Source organism: Pecten maximus, chromosome 1 (genome assembly GCF_902652985.1).
Source record: "Pecten maximus chromosome 1, xPecMax1.1, whole genome shotgun sequence".
Lineage (NCBI taxonomy): Eukaryota > Metazoa > Mollusca > Bivalvia > Pectinida > Pectinidae > Pecten > Pecten maximus.
In genome coordinates this window covers 16683956-16696797 of record NC_047015.1, presented here as the reverse complement: position 1 = coordinate 16696797, position 12842 = coordinate 16683956, and the positions used below count along the sequence as shown (strand labels likewise).

The window sequence follows — 12842 nt, the reverse complement described above, 5'->3', positions numbered from 1 at the left end:
CTTCAAATGAGTAAATGAAGGGATGGAGTCACTAGTAATAACCTATAGGCCAAATAAAATACTTAGTTGTGTGAGCTCTTTAACTTCTTTAGTTTTCGTTATATCAAGTATTGAAACAGACACATTCCATAAAAAAGATTTGTTTACTGCAGATTTCATGTCTAAATCACATGTGAATATAAATATATTTCACACATAATAGACAAATTCCTCCAATGTCCCCACCGCAATATATGTTTCACAGGCTTTAAGCCAATTATCTTCCATTCGTGGTTTAACCTATACTGTAGTAGTCACCATAGAAACGTCTAGAAACCACGGTAACCAGATGTATGTCTATTGTCAAGACTAGAATAGTATTTATAAATAAATTGCTAGTTATTTTAAAGGAAATTATTCTGAGACATATTTTCTCATATTGCTTGTAACAGCTACTTTTATATTTCAATTCGAACTAAGACAAAGCACCTGTTTTCGTCACTGGATTTTCGTTAATGGCATCTGTCTGAGCTGCTGAGGCGACATCCGCGTCAGGCCTATCTTCCTTTCCTTGCATCGCGTCTGTTGTCTGCGGATTGATCTGACCTTTCCTCCATATCCGAATGATGTTTCTCAAAGTATAAACAGATGAAACTAAAAGTACTATCACTGTCAACACAATAGTTATTGCGTTGGTCAGAGAAACGTTAAATCCAAATACATCCATCTCAAAAATACCGTCTGCAGCGAGGTGCGTTGCGTTTCATCCAAAATCACGTAAAATCTCGAATGGCACGTTAAGATCAATAAAAAGCGTCCCAGTGATTGAGTTCAAGATGTCTGCGCCCATGTCAGGTATAAACGCCCAAAAAGATACAAGTCGCAATACTTATAGAATGTAGTTTTTTTTTCTTTTTTTGCCATATCCTGTTTATTAACTACTTTTTTTCAGTAAGATAGGTATATTTGTAGATACGAAGGAATTAGGATCATAATCAGAATATAGTCATTTAGATACCCGGACGTTTCGGTGATTGACAATTACAATATTGTAGGCCCAAGGCGTTTCGGTCAGCCAGTGTCCATAGTAGCAAAATTAACTATTAATTCAATATATTGTCACTGCAAATATCTGATTGAGATGTAGAGGAACTTAATGTGTTTCTGTAACGGAAAATTGCTATACTACTCTATATAACTACTCTATATAGGCCTATACTATAGAGATGCAAAAGGCCTACTTGTCATTATCACCACTCCAATAAAACATGTTTGTTTTTAAGGTGCAATTGTTGATATGAGTTTCTTCAGTTTCTAACAAGCCTTTTTACTTGGAGTTATTATTTACACATGCCCCTTGATCTGGTGATATTTCTATAAAAATTATATTATATTTTTTCAATAATTATACTAATTAGATACAGAACCCTGTGTTATTTGGTACTTTGTAAGTAGGTGAAGCATATTTTTTTTCTTTTAAGTACAATGTACATATTTTTGACTGTAATGGTTTTGATTTTGCTAGAAGTGCTGAAATGAATTTAGATTTGATAATTACATGTATAAACTTTTTGAAGACCAATAAGGGAGTTTGATGATTATTTTAGGGATTTTTACTTAAGATTAGTGATATTTGTGCGTAACATGAATAGCAAAATTTTTACTCGATTTTGAAACAATAAATTTTCAATTTTTTGGAATCACGAAATTCAGGAATTCAGACTCTTCTCCCGGGAGACAATAAATAACTTGAAAATATGGGAGATTTTGTCTCAGGCCAGGAAGTCTGGCATGTATGTAATTGTTGCTCTGGATGACTGACAGACACTTTCTAACAGATGGTCATGCCAGCGAGTAGTGAAGGCAGGGTCTGAATATTCATTCTAATATGAATTGGTTTTATAGTCAATACATTTATTTGAATACATTTGTATGTATATAGTGGATGCTAGGAAGATCTGAATCACTGTCTTTGCATCACTGGAATTGTAAAGATACATCAATGGTTGCTTCATTATTTGTGTCAGATCTATCATTTCCACGACGACTTGTAATTCTGGTTCCCCATTCTGTTGTACATACATTGTAGTTGTAAAATAATTAAGTCCACTAGACAAAGTTTTACCTGGATTCTTCTTATTATTATCATTCTTTCTTCTTGTTCTATTTGGGGCCATTGTGGCCAAGTGGTTAAGGTGTCCCGAAACTTTATCACTAGACCTTCACCTCTGGGTTGCGAGTTCAAAACCTACGTGGGGCAGGTACTGACCGTAGGCCAGTGGGTTTTCTCCGGGTACTCTGGCTTTCCTCCGTCTCAAAACCTGGCACGTCCTTAAATGACGCTGGCTGTTAATAGAACGTTAAACAAAATAAAACCAAACATTGGGGCATCAACATGATTTGAGAAATGGAATGAGACATGCCCTAAGATAAAACCGAAAAAAAAAATGAACATAGTCCACAAAAGGAATGTCCAGTGGTTGTTATTAGATATTGTTTGATTTTCATGAAAGTTGGTATTTGATTGGTATGGTATGATAAACACAATGATGAAAACCGTTTCGTGATTTGACACTTAACAGGCTTCTGAAAATTAGAAATGTAAATATTAATTTTCATTAACATAAGTTGACTATCTTACTTGTGCTGTATTGAGGTACTCCAGCTGGAATATCAAACAATCAAAGTATGTGTACTGAAAGTACTGACTTGTCTAATACATGTATTGGTGTACAGTGTAGTATGACACTATCTACTATACCAACATATACTATTACTTTGAGCTTATGCCATGGTGCGGCATCCGTCGTCCCTTTGTCCATCCCTAATCCGTCAGCATTTGCTTTAAATCGCTACTGGTCATTAAATACATAGTGGATTTTTAACAAAATTTGGTCAGAAACATCTTTGGGGGAAGGGAAACTGATTTTGCATAAATGACGATTCTGACCCCCAAGGGGCCAGAGGGGCGGGCCCAAAAGGGGAAATAGAGGTAATTCGTTTAAATCACTACTAGTCATTAAGTTATGAATGGATTTGAACCTAATTTAGTCAGAAACATGGGGAAAGGGAAACAGATTTTGCATTTATGCTGACGGGGGCAAATAGGGGAAATACAGGCAATTCCTTTAAATCGCTACTAGTAATAAATTTATGAATGGATTTTAACTCAATTTGGCCAGAAACATCCTTGGGGAAGAGGAACAGATTTTGTGTAAATGATGCTATGATGCCCTAGGGGCTAAAGGGGCGGGGCCCCAACAGGGAAAATAGAGGTAATTTCTTTAAATTGCTACCTGGTACTTGTCATAAATTTATGAATGGATTTGAACCCAATTTGGTCAGAAGCATCTTTGGGGAATAGATTTTGCATAAATGGTTGCTGTGACCCTCCATCCCATAACCAGGTATTGCATCGCTGGACGTTAAGGAATGAACACCATTCTGATGTAAAATTAGGCCCAAGGGTCTTTTCCCACCCTAAGGGACTTAGTCTCTTTAAACACGATCATGTTGTAAAAGCAATCCTTGAGGTCTTTCATACCCTTAGAGAGTCTGGGCTTCATTATTTCTTCAAAGCAGTTGGGATCCCCACTATAACCATATACAATGTATAGCATTGTTCAAGATTAATGAATTGAACATGAACATTTTTGTCGTTTGGTCTAATCCAATCAGGAGACCGATACAGGCCCCATGGGCCTCTTGTTTGGCTTCAGATTGTAGAAGGCATTGTCTAATCTGCTGAAATTCGGTACTAAAGGATTTTAAAGGGTGCCTAAAACAATGAAATGGAGGTCTCTGATTGGTCAAAATTTAGATAATGTATGATATTTTGCTGAAAATTGGTACATACATTGTGGGCAGCTGAACATGATGGGAACAGTTGCGAAAACTTGGGTTGCTATGGTAATAAGATAGAAGTTTTTGATTTAAAGTGATGTACACAACTGCCTGATGTGTAGATTTGCACATTGCTGCATAGTGATATTGTTCATTGCACTTCACACATATGTTTTACCTTATGCAGGAATAAAGTCCAGGAAAGCAATTGCTATTATCCACGTCGGCAATGGCATCGTCCTTAGACAGCTAGGTTGAAGTATTTATGAAAATAGTGTTGTGGATATACTAATGAGGATGCAACTTAGGTATTTGACATATGTGCTCCATGTAACAAGACATTTCCATTGGTACTGCATTTGTGGACCTGCTGACCTTGACCTTTGATCTATTTTTAAAACACTTTAACCTCGGCCACTGTATGTTAGCTTTAACCTTGATACTGTATGTTAGCTGTACAAGGTAGGGCTTTTATATTTGACATGTGTGTTCGTTGTGACAAGACCTTTCCATTATTAGTCTACATTTGTGGACTTGCTGACCTGACTGTGACCTTTGACCTACTTTTAAGAAACTAATTCCAAATTTGAACCCATTCGGCGAGCTATGTTGTCTTTTGATAACTCCTGTTAATTTCAGAGTAGTGGTGGCTTGTGCAGTCTTTTGTTTTATCCAATTTTTGTCTCTGTTTCACTGTATGACTTGATTTGTGCAGTGCTCGATTTAGCTGCTCTTTGTATATCAATATCTCCTTGAAGAGTTAGCTCCCTTCCCCTGTCAGACTAATCTTTGATACTACTACAGGATTTACAAGTATAGGAGGATCCATACATAATTAAAAAAAGCAATGTTATACTATATTTTATAGGAACAGACCATTTGTCCCATATTGAACATGTCATTCTTGTCCTGTCTGGAAAAGGAGGAGTTGGCAAGAGTACTGTGGCTACTCAGATAGCCCTTGGTCTCAAACATGCTGGTAAAAAGGTACTGTACATTTGTTCACTACTTATTTAACTTCATTCTATATTCGACAGTAAAACCTCTTGATACTTACCTATCATTTGCTTTACATCATGGTACTATATCTTGGCTGGTCAAACAGCAGTAGGAGTTGCTTTACAACATTTTGAGATTTCTATTTGATTATTTGCCTTTTTTCTACTTTTTAATGCTTTGTGAAACTTAATACATTTTCAATGTATTTTTTTGCCAGCCTTTATTGATCAAAGATTAATGAATACTGTTTTATTTATGGAGGGAGTGCTTTGTGTGAATTGTTGTCATTTGTGCGACAGGTAGGATTATTGGACCTGGATTTATGTGGACCAAGTATTCCACGCATGTTCAATCTGCAAAACCAAGATATTCACCAGTGTCCAGAAGGGTTTGTAATATTAAGTATTATTTGAAAACTAGCCGAGGTAATACTTTTTGAAAAGAAATAATTTTATTTTTAATCCAATGAGTTAGTAATGTTAAATGACTTGTATATCCCATTGATTCAAAATACTGATCCTGTTATCATTCAAATATTCAATATCTGTTATTATATGATTCTGTCATTGTTCATATATTCAATACCTGTTCTTTTATGATCCAGTTATCACTATTTCTCAAGAAGAACTGGATGGATATTGCTCAAATTTCATGCATAGGCTTCTCTTGGTTGTGCACTTTGAATATGTTGCCACATGACTCCTTTACTAATTTGTTATTAGATGGTTGCCTGTGTTTGTGGACAAAGACCAGCATTTGTCTGTGATGTCCATAGCGTTTCTCCTAGAGGATGCCAATGACGCTATTGTGTGGAGAGGGCCCAAGAAAACAGGTGACAAAATCTTCACACTTACACATGCGTAGCTCTCCTGAACAGAGTTTTTCATTTAGCAATAGAATCTTTCAAGCAAGTTAAAGAATCTTTGGAATATGTTGAAAAATAAGATATGCATGTAGTCTTTAGATTTATGATCAGATTTGGGTAAGATGTACAGAAAAAGTGTACAGGTCATTTTTATTGAACATGGTTAAAAGTTTCAGCTTTTTAAAACTTTTAAGTAAAACTGGTGCATTTCATTGGAGAAAGCATGAAATAGGCAATCGTATTCCTCTACTTTTATTTTCATGATGAGCAGTTTTTGTGATCACAGCTCTACTGTATATTTAACTACTGTATGTATATTTTTTACTTCAGCCATGATCAAGCAGTTCCTCAGTGACGTGGTGTGGCGTGACCTTGAATACCTAGTGATAGACACGCCCCCTGGTACATCAGATGAACACATAAGTGTAGTGGAGAGTCTCAAATCCTACAATCCTGATGGAGCCGTTCTAGTCACTACACCTCAGGTACCAGGACAGCGGTCACTGATATGTTAGGATAGTGTGCAGTGATATCAAACTTACAACCATCTATATTTTCACGGCAATCACCATCCCCTTCATTCATATTTTTAAACTGAAAAGGCTGTAATCATCAGCACAGTTGTGGACTTCAATTGTCAGACTCCTCCTTTGAACATTTATGGACCCATCTCATGGACCCATCTCATGGACCCATCTCAATAACTCAGAGGCATTCAACTTTTGTTCTACCCATTTTCTCATTTTCAACAGTTCAGTTCATTGACCTTTTCATTTTAAAAATCTTTGATCTTGTGATCTTGAATGTCCTACAGTCATCAAAAGTGTATGTGAACTTTGAGGTGTACTACATCACTGGGGAAGGGAGATAACTATGGCAGTATCACAGGGATTTCCATGATACTTGTCTATATAGATACAAGTCTCTATACGTAGCATGAAGGCCTCTACTTCCTAACTAACTTTGATTAGACTCTGCTTAGTTTAAGTTGCTCTGTTGCCAGTTGTTGAAAAGCCTAAAATATGTGATTTGTATGTCCTTCTATGTTTACAGGCCGTAGCTGTTGGAGATGTGCGAAGGGAATTAACCTTTTGTAAAAAGACCCACATTCCAGTCATTGGTCTCATAGAGAACATGAGTGGGTTTGTCTGTCCACATTGTACAGTAAGTGTGACCTTGGTATACATAACATGAGTGGGTTTGTCTGTCCACATTGTACAGTAAGTGTGACCTTGGTATACAGAACATGAGAGGTTCTGTCTATCCACATTGTACAGTAAGTGTGACCTTGGTATACAGAACATGAGAGGTTCTGTCTATCCACATTGTACAGTAAGTGTGACCTTGGTATACAGAACATGGGTGGGTTTGTCTGTCCACATTGTACAGTAAGTGTGACCTTGGTATACAGAACATGATTGGGTTTGTCTGTCCACATTGTACAGTAAGTGTGACCTTGGTATACAGAACATGGGTGGGTTTGTCTGCCCACATTGTACAGTAAGTGTGACCTTGGTATACAGAACATGGGTGGGTTTATCTGCCCACATTGTACAGTAAGTGTGACCTTGGTATACAGAACACGAGTGGGTTTGTCTGTCCACATTGTACAGTAAGTGTGACCTTGGTATACAGAACATGGGTGGGTTTGTCTGTCCACATTGTACAGTAAGTGTGACCTTGGTATACAGAACATGGGTGGGTTTGTCTGTCCACATTGTACAGTAAGTGTGACCTTGGCATACAGAACACGAGTGGTTCTGTCTGTCCACATTGTACAGTAAGTGTGACCTTGGTATACAGAACATGGGTGGGTTTGTCTGTCCACATTGTACAGTAAGTGTGACCTTGGTATACAGAACACGAGTGGGTATGTCTGTCCACATTGTACAGTAAGTGTGACCTTGGTATACAGAACACGAGTGGGTATGTCTGTCCACATTGTACAGTAAGTGTGACCTTGGTATACAGAACATGATTGGGTTTGTCTGTCCACATTGTACAGTAAGTGTGACCTTGGTATACAGAACATGGGTGGGTTTGTCTGTCCACATTGTACAGTAAGTGTGACCTTGGTATACAGAACTTGAGTGGGTTTGTCTGTCCACATTGTACAGTAAGTGTGACCTTGGTATACAGAACACGAGTGGGTTTGTCTGCCCACATTGTACAGTAAGTGTGACCTTGGTATACAGAACATGGGTGGGTTTGTCTGTCCACATTGTACAGTAAGTGTGACCTTGGTATACAGAACACGAGTGGGTTTGTCTGTCCACATTGTACAGTAAGTGTGACCTTGGTATACAGAACATGAGTGGGTATGTCTGTCCACATTGTACAGTAAGTGTGACCTTGGTATACAGAACATCAGTGGGTTTGTCTGTCCACATTGTACAGTAAGTGTGACCTTGGTATACAGAACATGTGTGGGTATGTCTGTCCACATTGAACAATAAATGTGTCCTTTTTATGTGAACACAAGTAGTTTTGTCAGCTTTATTTTAAAATGTAAAATATTCAATTAAGTTGTTTAATGTTTACAATGAAACACTTACATGTAGATTGTATTACTTTATTACTGTATAGTCTGATGGATGTAAGTATATAGAAATTGTTTCAAACTGTTTTTAAGTAAATAAAGTTTACATTTATTACTATATTTCTTCTTTTCTCAGGAATGTACCAACATTTTTTCAAAGGGTGGAGGGGAGTCATTGGCAAAGCAGTTCCATGTACCTTTTCTGGGTAGGTATAAATGTCCGTATTTTACAATAAGGTTTCAATGAAATCCTTTGAAATGTATGTGAATTTCTGCCTTTGATATCTACACTAGCAGAAGGTTTTAAAAAGATAAAGTGTCAAAATATATATCAGAAGATGATTTAATGAAATTTACACACTTGTAACAAACGTAGACGTAACACACTGCTTTACAGGCTGTATCCCTCTCAACTCTATGCTGACTTGCTGTTTTACAGGCTGTATCCCTCTCTACCCTAAGCTGACTCACTGTCTGTTTAACAGGCTGTATCCCTCTCGACCCTAAGCTGACTCACTTTTTACAGGCTGTATCCCTCTCGACCTTAAGCTGACTCACTGTCTGTTTTACAGGCTGTATCCCTCTCGACCCTAAGCTGACTCACTGTCTGTTTTACAGGCTGTATCCCTCTCGACCCTAAGCTGACTCACTGTCTGTTTTACAGGCTGTATCCCTCTCGACCCTAAGCTGACTCACTGTCTGTTTTACAGGCTGTATCCCTCTCGACCTTAAGCTGACTCACTGTCTGTTTTACAGGCTGTATCCCTCTCGACCCTAAGCTGACTCACTGTCTGTTTTACAGGCTGTATCCCTCTCGACCCTAAGCTGACTCACTGTCTGTTTTACAGGCTGTATCCCTCTCTACCTTAAGCTGACTCACTGTCTGTTTTACAGGCTGTATCCCTCTCAACCCTAAGCTGACTCACTCGCTGTTTTACAGGCTGTATCCATCTCGACCCTAAGCTGACTCACTGTCTGTTTAACAGGCTGTATCCCTCTCAACCCTAAGTTGGCTCACTGTCTGTTTAACAGGCTGTATCCCTCTCGACCCTAAGTTGACTCACTGTTTTACAGGCTGTATCCCTCTTGACCCTAAGCTGACTCACTGTCTGTTTTACAGGCTGTATCCATCTCGACCCTAAGCTGACTCACTGTTTTACAGGCTGTATCCCTCTCGACCCTAAGCTGACTCACTGTCTGTTTTACAGGCTGTATCCCTCTCGACCCTAAGCTGACTCACTGTTTTACAGGCTGTATCCCTCTCGACCCTAAGCTGACTCACTTTTTACAGGCTGTATCCCTCTCGACCCTAAGCTGACTCACTGTCTGTTTTACAGGCTGTATCCCTCTTGACCCTAAGCTGACTCACTGTCTGTTTTACAGGCTGTATCCCTCTCGACCCTAAGCTGACTCACTGTTTTACAGGCTGTATCCCTCTCGACCCTAAGCTGACTCACTTTTTACAGGCTGTATCCCTCTCGACCCTAAGCTGACTCACTGTCTGTTTTACAGGCTGTATCCCTCTCGACCTTAAGCTGACTCACTGTCTGTTTTACAGGCTGTATCCCTCTCGACCCTAAGCTGGCTCACTGTCTGTTTTACAGGCTGTATCCCTCTCGACCCTAAGCTGACTCACTGTCTGTTTTACAGGCTGTATCCCTCTCGACCCTAAGCTGACTCACTGTCTGTTTTACAGGCTGTATCCCTCTCGACCCTAAGTTGGCTCACTGTCTGTTTTACAGGCTGTATCCCTCTCGACCCTAAGCTGACTCACTGTCTGTTTTACAGGCTGTATCCCTCTCGACCCTAAGCTGACTCACTGTTTTACAGGCTGTATCCCTCTCGACCCTAAGCTGACTCACTGTCTGTTTTACAGGCTGTATCCCTCTCGACCCTAAGTTGGCTCACTGTCTGTTTGACAGGCTGTATCCCTCTCGACCCTAAGCTGACTCACTGTCTGTTTTACAGGCTGTATCCCTCTCGACCCTAAGTTGGCTCACTGTCTGTTTTACAGGCTGTATCCCTCTCGACCCTAAGCTGACTCACTGTTTTACAGGCTGTATCCATCTCGACCCTAAGCTGACTCACTGTTTTACAGGCTGTATCCCTCTCAACCCTAAGCTGACTCACTGTCTGTTTTACAGGCTGTATCCATCTCGACCCTAAGCTGACTCGCTGTCTGTTTAACAGGCTGTATCCCTCTCGACCCTAAGCTAACTCACTGTTTTACAGGCTGTATCCCTCTCGACCCTAAGTTGGCTCACTGTCTGTTTTACAGGCTGTATCCCTCTCGACCCTAAGCTGACTCACTGTCTGGAGCAGGGCAAGAATTTCCTGGAGGCATTCAGTGATACACCTACCCACAAAGCGTTGGATGCTGTCATAGAGAGACTTGTCCGCATCGACCGAGATCTGCCTTGATCTCTGTGAAACTCCGAGATCTCTAATCTGGGACCACACCAACTCATTAGACAAGACTTGTCCTCTGTTCAATGAAGGGATACACTCCTTAGCATGATACCACAGTTTTTGGTTTGGAACACCAAAGATTACGTAGTGTGTATTGATGTTTAAAACACACAGATGAACGTTATTGATGTTGATAATATATAAATATGTTTATGTTTTGTTCTGTGTTAGCTTACATGTGTAGTGATGTTAAGTTATTGCACAAATATTGCTTGATGGTGGAATGACTTGTCAGTACACTGTATGATGGAGTCAGAGCCCATGGTGTACAGATTTACAGAGGCCTATATAAAACAGACATTAGGAGACTAAACCACTCAATATGTCACAATAAATGGTGTAGGGATTTTATTGGGAATTCACTTATACCTTGTCCTAATAAGTTATCAGGATAATTTGAATACTCTTCATCTGAGTTGTACCAGAAAACTTTCCACCTGGCTACCTATCCTATACCTTTGATCAACACAGTGAGATGGAATATGTATGTATGGTATGGAATATATGATGGTAGTCACTCTGTGCCTTTCACAGGTGTTAAGGTCTTTCTCGGTGATCTATGCAAGGTGTGGACACAGATGTTACTATGTTACTGGCCTACAGCACTGTGTTGTGTCGGCTTCACTCCTGCTCAATGATGTTAAGTTGTCTGTTAATTGTTAGAGGTTGAAGACATAATACCTTCTGATATTTTGTATACAAAGTTTCTGTTATTCTGTTGACAGATTTTTATCAAACCTGTTTGGGGATACTTTACATTAATCTGTTTGGTCATGCAGATGTTCCTATAATTCATTACAACATTATGATGTGTGGACACATCAGGAGTCTGGATATACAGCATTATACTGTAATAATTCCTTGTTATTGATTACACACAAACCTAGATATCAAGTCTCAGGTGATGTATGTGTAGTGTTTATTGTACAATGTTAAAAGTACAGGTATGAACAAGGCATTGTCTGAAATGTATCTCCTGTTACAGGTATGAACAAGGCATTGTCTGAAATGTATCTCCTGTTACAGGTATGAACAAGGCATTGTCTGAAATGTATCTCCTGTTACAGGTATGAACAAGGCATTGTCTGAAATGTATCTCCTGTTACAGGTATGAACAAGGCATTGTCTGAAATGTATCTCCTGTTACAGGTATGAACAAGGCATTGTCTGAAATGTATCTCCTGTTACAGGTATGAACAAGGCATTGTCTGAAATGTATCTCCTGTTACAGGTATGAACAAGGCATTGTCTGAAATGTATCTCCTGTTACAGGTATGAACAAGGCATTGTCTGAAATGTATCTCCTATTACAGGTATGAACAAGGCATTGTCTGAAATGTATCTCCTATTACAGGTATGAACAAGGCATTGTCTGAAATGTATCTCCTGTTACAGGTATGAACAAGGCATTGTCTGAAATGTATCTCCTATTACAGGTATGAACAAGGCATTGTCTGAAATGTATCTCCTATTACAGGTATGAACAACTCCTGTTGATGGTTTCACCAAACAAAGATAGACATCTTACTCGTTACATAATTCCGTGTATTAAATTTTGGCACTTTCATGCCAGGCACCAAATAAACCTAAATATGACCCCAACTAAAATATCCCAAAGTACATTAGAATGTATAGTTAATGTGTAAAGTTGGTGTTGAAAGTTCGGTTACTGAACCATTCCTCTTCAACTTAATCTGCCTGATATTTGAGACTGTATAAATGATATCTAGAGCTGTATTGTTATTTTCTTTTGGAGTGCTGAGGATACTTGTAATACATGTACTAGTGTTATACAGTGTAGGAGGATGCTTTTCATTTTATTGATGAACATATTTATCCATCGAATATCAGTGCATGATCATGTTTATTGCCTTTTGCTCTAGCACAATTGTCCCTGTTGCAATAACTAGCTTACCTGGTTTGTGGTAAACCTTGGCTAAATCTCGGCTAAATCTCGTTTTTGGATGAGCATATTTCAGAGACTTTTTAAGTATGATCAATCATATTTCAAAGATAAACAAGACGTGCTAAAAATATTGAAAACTGTGTTCAGCTTTAGATTGTACCTGGAGGAGGTATGATGATTTAGCACTTTGTTACATGGTTATGGATGGAAGTTGAATAAATTCCATTGTGGAGGAAATACAA

The 12842-nt window shown here is 38.9% G+C and overlaps 2 protein-coding genes across 5 annotated transcripts in view; one reads left to right on the top strand and one right to left on the bottom strand.

The window, feature by feature from the left end:
* LOC117326306 overlaps positions 1-763 on the bottom strand; it is a 5270-nt gene extending 4507 nt beyond the window's left edge. Inside the window, exon 1 of the mRNA XM_033882997.1 lies at positions 469-763. Coding sequence (XP_033738888.1) covers positions 469-706 — 238 coding nt within the window. The 5' untranslated portion in view covers positions 707-763. The remainder of the gene's footprint in view (positions 1-468) is intronic.
* LOC117326285 (cytosolic Fe-S cluster assembly factor nubp2-like) lies at positions 759-12842 on the top strand. Of its 4 annotated transcripts, none has more exons than XR_004532460.1 (9): positions 761-834; positions 4691-4809; positions 5121-5209; positions 5544-5653; positions 6017-6171; positions 6740-6850; positions 8362-8431; positions 10504-11638; positions 11680-12842. XR_004532460.1 is itself a non-coding variant. In XM_033882987.1 (8 exons), exons 1-8 carry the CDS (start codon positions 816-818, stop codon positions 8863-8865), a joined length of 741 nt encoding a protein of 246 aa, XP_033738878.1. In that variant the 5' UTR covers positions 759-815; the 3' UTR covers positions 8866-9088. The 4 variants fall into 4 exon arrangements, 2 of the variants coding, with proteins under 2 accessions (XP_033738878.1, XP_033738862.1); XR_004532461.1 differs by having other exon boundaries at positions 10504-12130; positions 12172-12842; XM_033882987.1 differs by lacking the exons at positions 10504-11638; positions 11680-12842 and adding an exon at positions 8798-9088 and having other exon boundaries at positions 759-834.

What these genes read in the sequence shown, in the direction of transcription:
- LOC117326285 (XM_033882971.1), top strand. An exon ending in GAGAGGGCCCAAGAAAACAG is followed by an intron (nt 5,654 to 6,016) that starts GTGACAAAATCT and finishes TTTTTACTTCAG; the next exon opens with CCATGATCAAGCAGTTCCTC. An exon ending in TTGTCTGTCCACATTGTACA is followed by an intron (nt 6,851 to 8,361) that starts GTAAGTGTGACC and finishes TTCTTTTCTCAG; the next exon opens with GAATGTACCAACATTTTTTC.